General features: G+C 31.3%; 1 protein-coding gene across 2 annotated transcripts in view; it reads right to left on the reverse strand.

Moving 5' to 3' along the window:
- Window positions 1-741: 741 nt before the first annotated feature.
- The window catches only part of LOC128168983 (uncharacterized), a 72,208-nt gene continuing 53,370 nt past the window's right edge, over window positions 742-19,579 (reverse strand). Inside the window, exons 1-7 of one of the 2 annotated variants that reach the window (XM_052835148.1) lie at window positions 9,502-9,817; window positions 7,853-8,051; window positions 5,036-5,143; window positions 4,741-4,951; window positions 2,671-2,774; window positions 1,609-1,665; window positions 742-1,511 (exon numbers count right to left, since the gene is read on the reverse strand). In XM_052835148.1, the coding sequence (XP_052691108.1) occupies window positions 1,351-1,511; window positions 1,609-1,665; window positions 2,671-2,774; window positions 4,741-4,951; window positions 5,036-5,143; window positions 7,853-8,051; window positions 9,502-9,609 (948 nt within the window). In that variant the 5' untranslated portion in view covers window positions 9,610-9,817 and the 3' untranslated portion in view covers window positions 742-1,350. Of the gene's footprint in view, window positions 1,512-1,608; window positions 1,666-2,670; window positions 2,775-4,740; window positions 4,952-5,035; window positions 5,144-7,852; window positions 8,052-9,501; window positions 9,818-19,579 lie in introns of those variants that run through there. The other variant, XM_052835149.1, reaches the window with a different exon arrangement.

Genomic DNA, 19,579 nt, shown 5'->3' on the forward strand with positions numbered 1-19,579 from the left:
TCACGCAAATATTAGACAGATTTTTTATGCATTTATTCCATGCGTCTCAATTTGGGCTACAGCGCATTCTAGTGCCATGTATTCTAGTTAAGTATTTGGGGTATCAACGCTTTTTCTGTCTAAAACACATTTTGTAAGTAGAGAAATTGTTTGTTTTACTGTCAATAGTATTCGAAGTTCATGATTTATTTATAACTATAAGACAGTACTTTCATCGAGTACATGGTCTATCAATTGGAATATTTATCCATCACATAACTATAGTCATAGCTTCAACACAAATCAAAATACAATGTACGCATGATAATTATTCTCAGCGGAGGTCCAAGTTTTTCGGCATTTAAAACCCAAACTTACACCTCCTTCAAAAACGCAACTTAGACCCGGATAAATATTGACGTAACTTAGTTAGTCGGACTAACTTAAGCCCAAATCTAAGTGTTTTCTCTTTGAGAAACGGGCCTCAGAGTTCAAAACTTTTACATCCACATGTTATGAGTTTTACCGTATTTTGATCCCGATGTTTCACTATTTTTAGAACCACAGCATATTCTGAAATACCCGTACCATTATAAAAAAAAAGAGGTAATATCATATAAAGACAAAGTATCGGCCTAAAATGGAATAGTTCCGAATATACAAAATATGATTATGACAAATTACATGTATTAGCATGTAATGTTGAAGTATAATTATATAATAAGGAAGTATCATTCATACGATAAGGCAGTTGAGGCGATCTATATTTAACACTTTTTAAAGTTATTTCATTTTCGTTACAGCATCTTGAAATAAAAACAAGTGTACATTTGAATGTATGCAAATGCGTTTTGATACTTAATACAACTATATTAGGCATGCAAACATATTACATCATTCTGCATATGAGGCAAGAAGTCAAAAGCCGCACAAAAATTAACTTTGTAATTTTTCAGTCTATTGCAACAAGAAATATCTGCAACATTTAATCAGTCGTTCAATTATCGTTCCCTCTCACTCCTCTGATACATCCTGCTGATTACTTTTTTCAGTTTTTTTTAAACAAATGGTCAATTATCTTGAGCGCGATGATAAGCACGGAAGAATCCTAGCCAACACAGAAGGTATCTCAATTCATTCTTAGTGATAATTTTTCCCTTGTCACATAGATAAAAATTCCATCACATTCTGATCAAAAGTCACTTATACCAAATTATTAAGAGCTAAATTGAGCAGATTATATATCAAAACAAACGGTCAATAAAAATTAAGAGCAAAATTGAGCATAATATATCAAAAATGACCTTAAAATATCAGTCGTCAACATACAAAGCTTTTTGAAAAGTTTGACTTTCTGCGCTTGCGGGGTTATCACGTACGGTTGTATTCGATATACATTTGTACACATACGTTATTTACGTTTTTATCATCCTTTCTATAACTTTCAATTAAAGGGACTTCAACAGGTTTTTGCTCATTTACTGCATTTTCTGTATTGACTTCAGTTGCTGCAATTTTTTCCTCGTTTGAGCCTGTCATTAAAAGAAAAAATGAAATTTTAAAAATACAACAATTAAATATACATAACAATAAACGTATGATGATTTATGCACTTTACTTAGAGCGTACCTATTTCTTTGGTTGGTGTATTTCTGCCGATATTCATTCCCGAACATTCCCTGAGACCTATAAAACATTCGTGTTATTGAATTGTTCCACCAGACTAGAAATAGTATGTATTTTTTCGTGGTGAACAAGTCTAGAATGACATATTATTCTATTCATTTTTAGGGTCTTCCGTTTCCAACGGAAGACCCTATTGTTTTTGAATATGTTTTAAACTTATCAAATTTTAATATGAGCAGGTCGTCCGTCACTTCCGGTCGTCACCGGACGTGATTCTAATATTTCGATTTTTGGAATTTGAAAGCATATGCGTTTTGTTGACATTTTTGTACTGAATAAAAATCTAAAAACCGTTTTAAAATCGGACAACGCATTGCAGAGATATTGAAGTTTAAAAATGACGTTTTCCGAAAATCTGCACTTCGTAGTGTAGGTTGAAAAATTAGTTGAAAAGGAAGTTAATATAATAGTAAATTGTACCAAATGCCAACAGTTTAATTGAACCCTATCAATTCAAAATCAAACGAAAGACCCACTTGTTGCTCGCAACAAGGTGCTTTCAGGTAATTCAGGCATTTTCGAGAAATTAAGCGTCAAAGTTTTGAAGTGAGAGTCTGAGTAGCTCAGTCGATAGAGTCGTGGACATGGCCCAGGTGACCAGGGTTCAAGCCCTGATTGCCGCAATTTTTTTTTTACTATTTTTCGCTAAGATCTACGATTTTATCTTTGAAGTGATAAGTTTAATCTAATCTATTCAAAAATCGGACGGAAGACCCACTCGTTGCTCGCAACGAGATCGTGTCTAGTTGTAAATATTATTTTCCGAAAGACAAAATCACGTATCGAAAGTAAGCAAACATAAATTTCTGATACATTTTAAAACAAACTATAATGAACTATCAAAGAAAACATATTGTGTCAAATAGTCAAAGGTTCAGGTCATAACCGCATACCAGCAGGTGGTCGGTTACATGTATATGATATAAGTAATAAAAATAGATTTGCTTAATTGTGAACGTCTAGTTGAACTTGAGGATTTGTTATTAATTATTGTAATGTACTTACGTGACCAATTTCGCCATGTCAGTAAAGTTAAACAGCAAGCAAACAATAACAATACTATTATTGTCACAGTTTCCTCCGTTGGGAAGTTCTGCTCTTTTTCACTGCTACAACAAACATTTTGTTTTCTTTTTAATACCACTGGATATTACTATTAATCGAATGGATGGATGGTAAACATTCAAGTTATAAAAAAACAATTTTAAGGATTATGGGGTGATAATTTTTGTCAGGGCGTGGGCAAATGGTAAAATTATTTCTTATTTCTTATATTTACACTTAAAATTTCTAGCAAGTGAACGATTTATATTAGGATATTGACGCATTTATGTGATTTTCATTTGTTTTAATTATGAACTCCGCATGCGCCCCAACTACATTTTATTAGCGTTTATTGGAATGTACATTACCAAATCTATTTGAGTGTTATCACAGACAATGGCACTGAAAATGTAAATATCAATTGATAAAAATGCTGATTGAGTGGAACGATGGATGGGATTAAATATGATATGATATGTTCAAGATGATAGATAGTTTTACGTTGTACATTACACCACAACCAAGATTGCAAACATCTCACTTATTTGATAAAGACATCCTCTAATCAAAACCAAAGGCGTTTTAGTTTCTGAAGTAGATTGAACAATAATACATCATATAGGATCGGGACCATCTAGCTCCCCCCTCCTTAAATAAAGAAAACTTGATGCAATAGTTTGTAAAAAGTATGTTAAGCCTTTCACATTTAACTAAAACAATATTCCAAAGTCAATGCACATCCTTTACAGTTGTAAATAAATGGTGAAAAGATAATTAAGCTTATATAAAATGATTTGGTTTATCATTTATCTTACATCTATTGATAAGTTGTTAATTATTCCCCAGATATATCTGCGCCGGGTACCCTGACCACACACTTGTTAACGTACCACTGTAAGATATTTTTAAACATTTTATTCTTTGATTATTTTTGGAGTCATAGACAAAATCCCATCGTGAGCCCTGGACCGGTAAATGTCCGAGTAAAAATAAACTTGCGACTTAGAGAGAATAATGACATATATCTCCGCTATTTTAAGACCAATCAACTTGAAATTCGGCATGAGTGTATCTCAGACATTACTGTTCTGCAAAATAAATGCAGATTGCGAGTGGTTTAAAAATTAATTGATTTATTAGGCTTTTGAAGCGAGCTGGTAGTTTTTATCTGGGTCAGAGTTCGACCCCTTTCTTTATTTATGGTTACATTGAAATTAATGTTAAAACGGGCTTGGCCCCTGTGACTTAGACACGGAAAATTCTGAGTACCTTTTCATGACTCAAAAAGTCCAACCTATAGATCAAACTGCCTTAAATTAAAAAAGAGGTCTTAAGATCATCAGGTATGTGTTTCCTAGATATTTGGTCAAGAAAGAGTCTAATCTAAAATCTAATGCACATTAACTATATGATCAAAAAAAATTCGTCGACAACAAATGACCAACTTACCCTAAAGATATGATTTTTATAGTTATGATTACATGTAAGGCTTCTTTACTTAAACCTACTCATCATTTATTAAGATTTAGGTTTTGTGAGGCGCAGTTAAAAAACATAAAACATAAACCATTTTCTTTTTTACTGAGAAGAGGCAGTAAATGTTCTCAGTCTACAATGGTCGTCCAAGGGACGTTGAAAGACAACGGCGACAAAAGATATACACAAGGTCACCTTGGGGAGAAAACGTACAATCTTTTAATTAAATCTCACGAAATGCATAATTCATAAATGAAAACCAAAAAAAAAAAAAAAACAACTAAAAATATCATAATAAAACCTCAAGTACCTCAAATTCAGTAACTCAACAATTTTTAAAAGCTCAAGAAATTAAAAATCGATAATCAAAAAACTAAAAAAAAGCTTAGATTGCGTTATCGAACACCCAAGAAAAATTAAAAATAATTTTTGAGAATCAAGGACACTAAATATCAATATCAATATAATTCTAGTAAAAAAAAAAGTTATTGAAAGTTTTTGATGTTTTTTATACTGGTGATTTGCTAAGTAACTGCAATTTAATTAATTACATACCTTGCAGGCTGATTACCGCTTTCCGCCTTCATTATGGGCACATTAGTACCATTGTTAACCTTTCTTGACATGTTTAGTTTCGAACAGCAAGTTGCATCACGTTTGTCTCTCTTGGCATTGCAGCAGGATTCAAAATTTTCAGTTGGAGTTGTGCTCTCTATATTAGTTTGGTGTGTTTGTGGCTTTGCAATTGGTTCAATACATGTATTATCTAAAATGAATTTTAAAGTTTTGTTATAAAAGTATCAAACGTGTATAATGTAAAATATCATATCATCCATATAAAAGTTCGTACATCTAACGGAATCAGCAGATTGATACTTGAAAGGACATTCTGAGCAAGGTTTGTTGTAATCTTCTACGACTCGTCCTACTCCTCTGTTAAACACAGCACAGCAGTTTCCTTGAAAATAGAAATAAATTAAACAATATAATCCCTTTCTTAAACTAATCATAACTGTGAACAAGAATAATAATAAACGAGAGCATTTTACTGAAACACAAAAGACAAAGTGCTACCAAGAACAGTAAGGAATTTGGAGCTTGACTTTTTCTTTTTTTGCAATATTACGCTTTTATACAATGTACACTGCTTTGTTAGATATAGTACAGAAAACGATAAACATGACCATAATTACATGCATAGATTTACATATATTAATGATTCTCTATTTACAGAATTAAATGCTTTCTTTGGTGATTCATTCTGGTTACAAAGGTAGCGATCATTGCAGAAAAAATACATAACCCGTTATGTATTTTGTTCTGCAATGATCGCTACCTTCATACATGTAACCCATATGAACTATTCAAGAAAGCATTTCATTGTTTATATTAACATCTTTCTTTTTCGGACTTTTGTAGGCTTTGGTCAATCGATTAACAGGGCGCGTCAATTTCAGTCCTGTCAGTTTCTTGTCAGTTTTAGCCGCTGTAGATTTCGACCAATTGATAAACGGGTTATCGGGTTATATATTTTTTCCTGCAATGATCACTACCTTCCTAACCCACATATATCATCAAAAAAATAATTTTATTGTTTATATCAAGATGCCCTTTTTACTAATTATTAAACTGACTATGAAAAGAAATACCCCAAATCGTCTCCCGTGAGACTTTGAGTCTAACATCATCTGGTTATTACGTGTAGTGATTTTTCTTAAGTCGCTGTGGGCTTTGACCAATCGATAAACAGGGCGTGTCAATTTCAGTCCTGTCAGTTTCTTGTCAGTTTCAGACGCTGTAGATTTTTACAACTCAAAAAAAGGAGCGTGTTGATTTCAGTCTGGCTGTTTCTATAGAGCTATGAATTAAATATAAGTTTCCCTGAGAAATAGAGGAAATAATACTTCGTATATGCAAATATATCATGATGTGTGTACTATATTCAAAAATATTAATATGACTAGTTTTACGTGACACTTTTTTGTTATTAATAAACGAAAATAGTAATTCTCAAATTCTGAACTGAGAAGTTCAAGTGCATTAATACACAAAATTATGGCCTCATTCCTCCTTCATCGCTGGCAAACAGTACTATCTATTGAACACCTTTAAATAATTCTTCATCTAGGCACATTCTTGTCATCGATTTCTTCACAATCCCTCACAAAAAATATTCATCCGTTTAATAGAGAATTAAATTGAGAAAATTATAGTGCTTCTTCCAAATATATCACACTTGCCTTATCGTGTTCTATATACTTAATGAATTCATTTCATAAGAGTTGTGCCCACACTTTTTCAGAATCGGTCTTTAATTTTATATTAATAAATGAAAACGCTGATTTTTATGATTCAAATAAATTCGTATAAATGTAAGGTAATCACGTTTTAAGATAATGTCGGTCTGTTGATGATTACCGATTTTATCATGTTTTATATTTAGAGCATCTATTAGCCCCGATAAGTCCTTGCTTTGTGAAATTAGTTCTGAAATGAAATGAATAAACATAAATACAATTTGCTTAGTTCCTGTTTTGGAAGTGCTTATTTTTCAGCCTTTATAAGCTAGATAAACAACGGTTTTTTTCATGGTCGAAATCTAAAGTTTACGCTCATTAAACTTAGTGTTTCGAAAACTAAACTAGATTTGTTTCTCCAGAACATCTAGTTGAAAATGCATTAACATAACAGCATTATATTTTCATGAGATATTTGATCAACATTCACAGGACGAGGCTCTGTCATTCAGTTAACAAAAGGCAACTTAAAAAACATAGCTATGCAATATTTTCAGTAACCTGTATTTTTAAGCCATCTTTCAGTTGACTGAATAGCAAATCCAGCGAATACCATTTTTCTACGTTAAATGTTTTTACTTCAAAGCATAAATAAGTACAAATTGTGGACATATCTGAGTTTTAGTTACTTATTTCAGAGATATGATACGGCTGCAGCCTTTGTTATTTACCACTCTTTAACCACAGAAATATGTTTTGGTAATGCAATTATCTGAAGTGCCTATTGGAAGATAGAAATTGTGCATTTACATGTACCAGTATGATATCTTTAAAACATGGTATTGTTAGTATAGGTTATGGTAAGCCTAACATTTTATTATTAGTTTTTGATTGCCATGATTTAAGATTCTTTCTTGAATGCATACATGAGCGAATGTACGATATAGTTTATCTTGTTGTAGAGAGACAGAAGAAAAGATAGAGAAATAGTGAGGACAATAGAGATTACATAGTAATTAAGATTAATTCACTTTACTTCATCAAAAAGATCGAATCATACAATAGAAAACTTCATTAAAACAGTTTCTATTTAGAATGTCATAAATATATACAATATTCATGTTTGATATAAATAATACTATGTTTTTTTCAACATATGTTTTGATGACACCTTCTTTAATGTATGGATTGAAGAGTAATTATTGATAACAATTTAACCAAATAAAAACCGTTACAGTTACATTTAATTAGGAATGCACTTACAGGAAGCAAAAAGCTTTAAACTATTATTTTTGATCTCATTGCAAAATAAGCTAAATTAATATTTGCGGAACATTTGTGCATTTCCATGTTTTACTTGAAGCATTTAAAATAGTTACACAGAATTTCACTTAAATGAAATTTGATGAACGTATTGTTCAGGTACTCACCTGTTATTAGACCTCTTGGAGCACATACTTCTACAAGTCTATCTTCATACCTAACACAGTGGTACAGTAATGGGTCTTCCTGACATGGTAAGTTTATGTCACACTTTTTTCCCCGTGACCTTCTTTCTATATCTGTTGCATTTCTTGGACAACGTTCTACTGTTTCAAGTGTTGCAAATGTTCCATGACATATATCACTCTGAAACAAATGCAAAGTACATGTACATGTAATAAACATTTTAGCGTAATACAAAAAAGTGTTACATGTAGCAAATGATTTTAGATGAAACGTCGTTAAAAACCCAGCAGTAACTCCTATTAAAATTAGAAACTGATTACTACCTTTGAGTTAATATATTATTAACCTTTCAAAAAGGCTAATACAGATATCCTTGTATAAACCATCTAAAAGCCAATCATTACCCTGTTCGATAACGGATTATACTAAAACAATAAATTCCATCTTTCGTTATAAACCAAAATTAACAATTTTAAGTTACAATACAAATGAAATATTTACCAATACAAATGGAAAATACACACTACATATGAAATTTATATAATGCAAATGAACAATTGTACAATACTAATAAAAGTTATCGAATGCAGACTTTGTTTTTTTTTTTCAATTATGGTTATGAAAATTGATTTGAATCTTGCCGTTAGGCTATATTATAGAGAAACTAAATATGTTTTTCTTGTTTTTGCTATTTTATACTGTACATTAACACTATTTACAATTTATTCGCAAATACTTTGTTAATGCATATATTAGGATATTCCTATTATAAAGTTAATAACTATAAGTAACATGTAATATCAAAATGATAATTGTGAACATTAAATGTATTATCATTTGGAGAGGAACACGTAAGTTGTGAAAACTTGTTTCTAATCCTCTTGAGTAACTACACAATGAAATATGTTCTAATCAAATCAGAAACTACATTTTGTTTGAGTTTTGTTAAGTTTAATCGCAATTGAAAAAATAGTGTTAAACGCATTATTTTTTGGGGGGTTTTAAATGGAGTTTGTCTTTTGAAAAAAAATATTTCAACGAATTATCTCGAAACCTATTAAGCACATACTACAACCACTCGGGTGCCGGTAAAGGACATGCACTGCTTATTTAATACTCTCAGAATGTTTATTTAAAATATTAAAATTTGACTTGATTTGTTGTTCAAATATTTCTGAAAACACTCGCATTTTTGATATATCTCAGCGAATCAGTGCATGTTATATGTAATAAATGATATCCAAACAAAATGTTTCTTCAACCTAGCAAGACAGATAACATTGATACATTCTAGTATAGGTTACAAGTGACCACATTGTTTGAACCCAGGGGTATTTTTAAGTGTGAACAACTAAACAAAACATGGTGTTTTAAGACAGAGAAAAAAAACCCCCAAAAAAACCCAACACAGGATGGAGCTGTGCCATTCAGTCAACAGAATGTTTACTGAAAGATTTGGAAAGGTGACTGAATGGTATATGTATTGTTGTCCATTCAGTCACCTGCACATTCCGTTAACTCACCGCCAATTTTCTGTTGACTTATGGGCAGAATTTCATCCTGAACTGTGCAAACTAATGCATTATCATTATTTTAAGTACGAGTAACATAGATGGCCAAAACAAATTACCTTCGTAAATCTTTTCGTGCGATGGATGTCCATTGTTTGCACAATATGGTAATTTTGAAGCAATAAAAGAATGTATAATACGAAAATCGAAAAAGAGGAGCCTGACATTCTATCTGATGTTTCTAGCGTCTATTTGGGGCGTTCTGTTATCAGAGGTCAACTGGTCAATAGATCTGGGTTTTCTGTAAATATAAAAAAACTGTATTTTAATGAAAATTCCACAAACATGTCGGCACTTCTGTCTTTAGCTTTCCATAACAGTCATATAAATTAAAAGATACAGATTAGACATTCTAGTCTAATCGATAATCCAGACAAGAATGTAGAAGGTATTTAAACATTTATGAGTGTCCGGTGTTTTTGCGGTTAACCTCCCTTAACTCAGTGCGTCAGCTGGAGTTGTGTAGCTATATTTCGTATCCATGTCATACTTCAGCGTGATTGTAAAAAGGAAAACTAATTAGCGTACTTTTATTGCCCTTCTCTCTCTCTCTCTCTCTCTCTCTCTCTCTCTCTCTCTCTCTCTCTCTCTCTCTCTCTAGAAAAATGTTAACTTAAATGATATGGTAGCCCTTACATATATCTTATTGTCCCTGTTACGAGATTTTGGTAAGGAAAGGAATGGATTTATTATATTTAGTTTTTTCCTTTGCTAAGTTTTACATGTATCTATACTAAAATATTAAAATAATAGGCTCGATTTTTTTTTTAGCTTAAATACCGATAAATCGGAAAACTACTGTTGTTTGTTTTATATATTCTAAACATTTTTGATACTTGAAGAATAACAATTTGTTTTTATTTTTCTCAATCATGCTTCGCTAATTAATAATCAACGAAATTTCCTAAAAAAAAAAAATACCGGAAATCATCTAATATCTTTGGATTGTACAATCTTGCGCATGCGCATTACATTCACGCTAAATCAAGGCACTTTATTTTATGTTTTCACAATATCCTATTTGCATTGATAAACCTAGAGACGATAAAACAAATGCGTGTAAAATTTCATTGGAATTTTTTTCTTCTGTTCATCTAAGAAAATACGGGAGATAACTCGAAAAAACGGTGTTGGAGAAATGTTGAATTCTGCAATTAGGCCTATAGAAAAATACTTTTCGAAGAAAGGTATTAACAGCTTCAAAATGATTTGTTATGAACAATTTGACTGTTATTTTCAATGCAACTTTATCAATTTTCCGAAATTGTTTTGGGGCAATCCTGCTATTTTCTGCTACATTACGGGTGTATGAGAGGCGTTGTAACTGTGGTGAAGGCCTTTCCCCAGACACAGTTACATAATTCAAACTCTGCAGATGGTAGTGAAATTAATAGCATTATTGTAGGCTTAAAGTTTGATTATGTAAATGTCAACAATATACGGTGTATCGATGTATCTATTTCGGACGTGTCCGATTTCATATGCTATGTCAACCCGTGCATGCACCAGTTAAAATCAAGTAATCATTATAAATGTATGAAGTTTAATCTGATATCTGATATTTCCTGACAAGTATGTGTATAGGCTTTATATGGGCTTTCTTACTCATGTGACCGTTAAAGGTGCATTGTCACGATTTTGGTCAAAATCTACTTTTCAGTTTTATTATTAACAATGCTTTAGAAATGCACTTATAATGATCAAATGAAATTTGAGGGTCAGTCGTCGAGTTAAAAGCAAGACAGGACTCGCAATTCTTTGTCATGTAAACAAGCCTCTGTCCTGTTTTTGTTTACATAGATTCAATATACCAGTATATCTTTTTTAAGATGATTTGTCTATCTTCTTTATTCATTTTCAGCCCAATCAAACCGTTCTTAACGTTTAACATATTCGTTTCAGGTCTAAAACTTAAATTTTACTTCAACATTCAAAATGTTAACAAAAGGTTTGTTAACATAGCAAAGAATTGCAAGCTATGTAACTCCCTTATAACGCAGCGAATGACGCTTAAATTTTGGTTACCTATTATAAAAAGCTTACTGAAGCGATGTAAACATTTAACTTTGAGAAATAATTTTTGACCAAAATCGTCACCATGCCCCTTTAAGGTTCTTGTGCATCTTGTTTAGAATATAAGATCACTGTTTTGTAGATTTCAATTTCATTTCGTTTGTGTACTTTATTTATTGAGTAATATTTAGATGTTAACATTAAGGACGGAAATTAAAGTTTCATAAATCAGACATGTCTTAAAATAGAATATCTAAATGTAACAGCTTTTAAACATTAAAGATTTTGAGTGCTTTCAGTGATTTTATCGTTTTACGTTGCCGCTGTATTTTGCTTTCTTGATATTAAACTTGTATTCATTTGACATAACAATGTTTATTACATACTAAGTAATAAATGAAGGGTTTTTGCATATGCGATATAGCTAACATTATAATACCTGTATCAATCTCAAGCTGATACAGATTCTTAAGAGCTGATAGTGATATGCATGGATGATACGGATCAGTATCTCACCCCTTTTGTAGTTCGTCTGATTTTACCACTTCAGAATTAGGTAGAAATTTAAGGCAATGATTCATACGTCACAAAACAATTTACGCGTAATTACGTCTTCCTAGAATTAAGGCATAAACTGTCTTAGATATGTTATTACCATAAATATGTATTAACTATAATAATGTATAATATTTTCAATATTACATCCTAGCTCAGCCCTCAATTAGTATCAGCCCTTAGCCCTCTGGCTGATATCGGTGTCTCGGGCTGATACAGGTAATATGAGAAATGGTATGTATTATTCTCTATATACATATATCTATATACATGTATCGATATGTAGTAGAAGATAGTCATTTTATTTAATTTGAAAAACAGTTAAAACATATCAATGAAAAGACAAAAATAACTATAAACTGATATTATTCTAAAAACCCATTTCTAGATTTGCGCTTATATGAAATACATGTTAATATAGTCAACTTTTAACAAGCCACGATATACGCAGACTCAAAAAGATACGGGTTTTTTTGTATACATTTAAAATGTCTCTGCGCGGTTCTAAAAAAAAATCATAAGCCCCCCCCCCCCCTTATGATTGTTTTAGAACCGCGCGGAGAGATTATCCTGAGAGATAATTTTGTATTTTTTTATTGGTTGATTAAATAAGTGTGAATTTTCCAATGGGTGGATCTGATCTCATTCTAGATCCGCAATGCAATGTATTGTATATATATGCAGTAACAATTTTTTGGCAAATTATTTGCAGGAACGGTTAATTTTTAAAAGAGGAACATGTCGACATACTTGTCGACAGGACTTTATTTTCATTTGAGGTGAAAAGAGGTGGGGTGATGCACGGTTCTGTCCAGAGGTACCCGTGGAACATGTAGATGGAAAAGAAATAAATTTAAACCAAATTTAAAGATGTTTTTGAAAAACAATAAAAGGACTGGGGTACAAAATGTTTAGAAGTAGCTTTTCCTGTATTATAGTACATGTAAAAATTATCACTTGCATGAATCACTATGTACCTCTCGTTAGGCTACAAAACTGTGTAACTCTGAATAAATGCAATGAATTGATATCCGCCTGAAATTCCGTGTTAAAAACTTAAAACTGCAGGTTTTAAAATCATGGCTCACTTTTTAAAAAAAAGTTTTGAACTTGTGATATGACAACATACTTTGGTGCACGCGATTTTATATTCTTACGTTTCAACACAGAACGGTGGAATCGCAGAAGTAAATATACGTATACGCGGTAAAATTAACGAATCTAAATTATCAGAGACTTAATTACACAATAAGTAAACGAAAACAAACAAGGCAAAGAGATTGAAATACGTTATGTGATATAATTGTTTATACGTTTTGGTTTAAAATCTAAATCAAATCTTCATAAAAAATACTTATAGAAAGTTCTAAATGAAATATTTTTTTTTCCAAAATACGAAACATAATTAATGTATGCTTCTTATTTACACAAATTTTTGAAGTGATAAAAATGTGTATGTTTCATTCACAGCCATGCTTATTGTAGGTTGACTTTGTTTATTTTAATATAAATAATGTACATGTAACTAAATGTCTATGTTTAGATTTGAAGGTGTTTATATAAGCTATGATACATGTAACTTAGAGACATGAACCTCATACATGTCTACCTGTCAACTGGTCTTGATTAAATGAAGAGTTGAATTGACCGACTCCCATATCAAGCTTGCGATGATGATAATTATGATACGGGTGCTAATTATGAGATCTGTAAGATTATACCGTCTCATGTAAATAACTGATGCGCAGTTGATATAACTGATATAATGATGCTAATTCATCAGTTTTAAATCATTGTCAAAATACTATTCAGTTGTCAAATTGTCAAGTTGTGAAATTAAAAATCAGTTTTCAATTGTACATGTAAAATGCATGTATTTCGGATGATTTACTAAACACCTGGTTGCTAGACGACCTAGCATAGGCTGATGCTGGAAGATCAGTCCAAAACATGAAAATTACATGGTAATATAATGTAAGCACTATACATAATTTAAGTGAATTTAATTAGAGTTACTAAACCATAGAGATTTCTCAGATTAGGTATCGTGAAAGATATTTGCAAGGGTTCTGTCTCTTAGAATTTAGCATTTTTTTAACATGATTGCTCTTATTCACCTATACTAACAAATTGATTCAGCATGCTTTGTATCAGAAACGAAATCACAATTAATAAGTATTTTCAGGAACAGTTTTGAATAAAGAGTTTGTACATATAGTAAATTAGTGTATAATAAATATTTATATGAAACTGTATGACACATAATTTATACCTGCATACATAAGCCAAAGCAGAAATACCTTCACATGCTTAAATATGCCACATTGCTGAATTTCCTACCTTTTTTCATATAGTATTCCCTGCTAAAGAAACTGTAATAGAATCTTGTAAAATCTTGTGGTCTTTAGATTGTAGACGAATGGTGAATTCAATGGCGTTGGCCTGTATCTCCGAAATAGACTATGACTCTGTTGTCTTAAACTGGAAATTTCGCTCAACATGATAGTCCGCACCGAATATGTTGAGTACAGATCAATAACTCTAACACTGGTCGCTATGACAACCTGCAAATTATATTAATATATCATAATATATAGTGTGTTATAGATAACGGCAATATTCAGATAAATCTTAAGACATCATTACTGATTTTGGGGTGCATTATTTATCTGAGATACATAACACATTGACACTTTGTCATGGTAAGACACTCATCATCAATATCCAAAGCATACACTGTAAATTCAAAACAGCTAGTTGAAACTCACTAATAGTTTATAATGGAATACATGTATATTCAACGTGCTAGTTTTTCTGATATTTACATTTCAAATACTTGAAAGAGATTAATTATAAGTTTTAATTCACTAAGTACCTTTTAATATTTAGTGACATTCATAATACAATTAGATGAAAACATCCTACTAGTTTGTTTACATCGTGTTCTGTTAAAACGAAAGTATATACGATAATGGTGTTTACCTTGTAAACATGTGAAGTATTTCTCGCTGGGATACTTGTATCCTTTTTGTATATTCTTTGGCCCCATAACTTAAACAAAATCTTCCTACGTGTACAATGTCCTCGACAAAACCAAAAGTGATCGCAGGGACGATAAACAGTTGATGTTTAGCTTGACCTTTACTTCTATGTTTCTACTGACACAAGCCTCGCAAGCATGCATTAAGATTTAAAAAATTGAACTAAAAATCACTGGCTTAGCTTAAAAACTTATAGGATTTTGCTACAATAATATAATGCAATATATCAATTGAAAAAAATATTTTTATATGAAATATTTGATAAAAAGAAACTCGCCTTAAAATTGATATTTTCTTTCTTTATACACAACCTCTAAATCGGCGTCAAAGCGATTACTATTATTAACTGATATTTAAAAAAGAAATACAGTAAATTAACACACTGCATGCAAATCTATCTTAAAAAATGAAGATAACATCCGCTTACCAGTATGGGGAAATACTATATGAACCAGACATAAGCAACGCTTTGTTTGTGTTTAAAATATGCATTACGATTGGTTGATTCGAATGAACACCTTCGTGTCATATTGGTTTATGTCAAAAATGTTTTTTGAAAAAAAATAAATTGTTTCCTTTCGATTTTTTTCCGGCCATGGTCTACTGTTTGCTTTATTTAAAATTCTCTAGATACTAGTTTTGGATAGGCACTTCAATCATATCTTGCCTATTACTTAACAATTACCGAAGCCAATTGAGCTCTTTTTCGAAGTTTAAAGATATAACTTATAACCTACGATATAACCTATGCCTTTTGCAGCTAAGTCGGAATTATAATAAGATATGCAATTTCGTTGTTAAACTTTTTTTTGTTATAAACTACAATTTTCTAATTAAATGACAAACCAAATTTTGGCCTACACCTCTTTGTATTTCATATATTTGAGTGAAAATGTATCTGGATGCCCTAATGAAATCCACGAAAATTACATTACTGCTGGTTTCTACAATATTGGTTTGATTTGTTTTTCTACAAAAGATTTCTTGAAAAAAAAATAAGGATTTACTTGTTTAAGTAACATGCAGAAATACCATAATAACATATTTCTTTTTTAATTATTAGAAAATCATACTGCTTAAAGATACAATTTTGTAATTATGAGATGATACATGTGTGCAGTCACGTATAAACAGTGTTCTAGCTGTTTTAAAGATGCTTGAATTATGCAATCTATTAATAAAGTACTTATAAACATTAGCATTAAACTAACTCACTATAAAGTTATTTTACACATACTTGTAAAGAACTTTGCCGACGGCATTGCAACTGCAACAAGGATTTTGTTTATGCAAAGCGAAAAAAAAATGTTTTTGTTATTGTGAATACTATGCAATAAATCCTTATTAAAATATTTTGATTTCAATTTCCCTTGCCTGAAATCCCCCTTTTTTAGACTGGATAATTTTAGGGACTTAATAGGCTATTTTATGTTACATGCAGTTTCGTAAAAAATCCATATATACCAAATGATAGACCATTTTTAGAGAGTATATAACCACTTTTGTTTTTAGTGCGTGTCTTACAGACAGGTAAAATACATCTAAAAATTAATATCCCATACGAGGGTTGTTCAAAATTATTGAGACAACACGGATATTTCCTTATCTAAGTGACGAGTTAGGGTAAAATTGTGCATGAACATTCAAGAAACCTTAACATTTCAAATAATTAGAGAAAGTAATATTTAAAAAATGTTTAATATTTTGTTTACAACGGTAGATAAACAAATTGTTGGTCAGGGTACCCGGCGCAAGCATAAACTCGGAGAATAATAAAACTAAAACATTGTCTATATATTAAGTGTCCGCAAACGTACAGCTTATACTAAATGAAATCAGATAATATATGTTCATTTTGCTATTTATTGTAACTATATATCTTTTGATCAAGTTTCACTAGTGTCTGAGTTGAAATACGGATATGGTACAGATATATTTACCAAGCAATAGGAATTTGACAACGACGGTATATAGGAATTTGACGCCAAGGCAGCGCAGCGAATATACATCAAATTGATGGAAATATTCTAAAAAAGACCTTTAAATGCCACCCAATTGCTTTAAAAAAAAACTATACGATGGCAAGGGATAAAGAGCTTCAGTTTATCGTCTTTTTTTACTAATTGTTTAGCTAGAATTCAGACAAAGTGACTAAATATCAAGTACTTTTTACACACTAACTGATATCAACGCTAACAGTTCTAAAATATGTACAGAGAATCACTGTAGGAGACATTTCACAGTAATTTGACTTTCGGTTAGAAATGACCGGACTTTTTTTTCACCAAAATCAAGAATGGAGGGAATATGCGAATGTTGACATCTTGAAATGTCAACAAAATATGGGAAATGAAGAATTATTTCTAATTTCCCTTTGTTTGTTAGGTGTTTAAAACATAGGATCAATAAGAAGCGTAAAAATGACGTTATGGTCAGTTTGCGGTTGCACCCGGTCACTGGACGATGGCAATTTGGTCAGTTTACCAGGAACGATCTAGTCATGCTATTGGACAATAATTTTTTTACATTGATAAACTCTATTCTGGTGTAAGTGTTGACGAAATTTCAAGGGTGTATCATTTCCCCCAAGGAAATAAGAGTAAATTATATTATATCTTAATAACAACCCTCGTAGGAAAACAAAAATTCCATTAGATAAAAAAACATTTCTTACGGGAAATAATTTAGAAATCTTTTAAGATTTTCTAAAAATCTTAAAGGAATTATAGGTGAAAAGTATTTCCTGCAGGAATTTTTTCAGACAGGTAGGTTTTTTTTTGTAGGAAATAAAATTCTACTTGATTTTTTTTCAAATTTTATCGGATTTAAATTCCTACAGGAATTTTTTTTATTCCGGTAGAAACTTTAAATATCCTATAAGATAATAGTTTTTATGAAAAAAAATTGTTTTCCTGTGGGATTATTTTAAGGTACCTCCCTACACCTACACTTATACTTTTTAAGACACTAGGTCGCAAGATGGCGATTTAAATGATTTGTTAAACTGTTTATATTGTTCAATTGTGTTGTATATCGTCGTAGCTCAGTCGATAAAGTATTGGACTTTTGAACCGTAGATCATGAGTTCGAATCAGCCTGGATTTTTTGTTCATGTTAACTGAATTAAATATTTGAAAAAATAATTTTTCATGGAAAATTGCAGATGTTTTTGCCTATTATACTTAAATTAATACTTCTTATCCATTATGATATCTATCATAATCAAGAAATGTTCTGCTGATTTGAGAAAATATCAATTTCATGGTGTAGTGAGCCATCTTAAAGGTAAATTAATACCTCACCTGACAGGTGAGATAGATGATAAACACTGGTTGTTATACACCCTCTTAGCAATGGTCTATCATACAGCACATATGACTTTATCGATGCATGCAGCTTAGACGGGTGCAAAAATGCTACCCTGGCACTTGCATAATTATCCGGCATAGTGTTTTCCTTGTACATGTACGATATTTAAAATTTTGAAACCCGGTTGTAACGTTCACGATCTATATTACAATGTACATGTATGTAGTTTTCGATTTTGAGAAACAAAGATATTTACATACATGTACTTTCTGTTTTGGTAGGTGATCATGATATATTTCTGTAAGGTTTGATTATAACATTCGTGATTTCCGGGTAATAAAATAAAATGGTGATACATTATATTCTGTATTATTGGACATTTTTATAATTTTAGACAAAGCAAATGGGCTATTTAATTCCTAGATTGAGGTGCTTGGGTTACTTTGTGGTTATACATAAATCCATAGAAGCTATTCTCTTAAAAACATAAGGTTAGTAGTACTGTGTATTTTTAACAATGTAACATAAATTATATTGCAACATCATTGCCAGAGCTACATATTTTATTACCTATGCCACATTTTCTCTGCTTTATAAGATTGTTGAATTTCATATAACGATAGATACTTGGAATTTATATATTCAAATACTTTCAGATTTTATGTAAATGAAGTTATTTGATATCTGGACAGGGACTTAAGTAAAAAAAAAAATGAAATCTGTCGATAACGAGCAGTGTTCCAAATCATGTCTAAAAAACACAAAACAGGAGCAACGCAAATATAGACCTCAACAAAACTAGAGGTATGATTAGGTGCCATGGAAAAGTGAGCATCCTCTGCTGACCGGTCACACCCATCGTGTGCTCTATGAAGTAATCAGGAAAACAGGAAAATTTGTAAGTAATTCGGTGATAAATAATGGCCTAACAATAAGTATGAACACGTAAGTCAGTGGAAGATTTAGGAATTGTTCATACGTATAGTATACCGTTGCGTATCAAATCAACTAAATGACAAAAACTCTAAATGCAGTGATGAATATGCTTTTTTGCCTGAAACGTTGTTACAAACGTGCAATTTCACGAATACAAGTACGTGTACCAGTTAATGCAAAAACATAACAAAAAACTCTCCCAATGACTTAATGTAGTTTAAAACGTATCTTTATCGGGGTCCGTTGGTCACCAATTTTGGGAACTCTAGTACATTTTGGTATT

Source organism: Crassostrea angulata, unplaced genomic scaffold (assembly GCF_025612915.1).
Source record: "Crassostrea angulata isolate pt1a10 unplaced genomic scaffold, ASM2561291v2 HiC_scaffold_75, whole genome shotgun sequence".
NCBI lineage: Eukaryota > Metazoa > Mollusca > Bivalvia > Ostreida > Ostreidae > Magallana > Magallana angulata.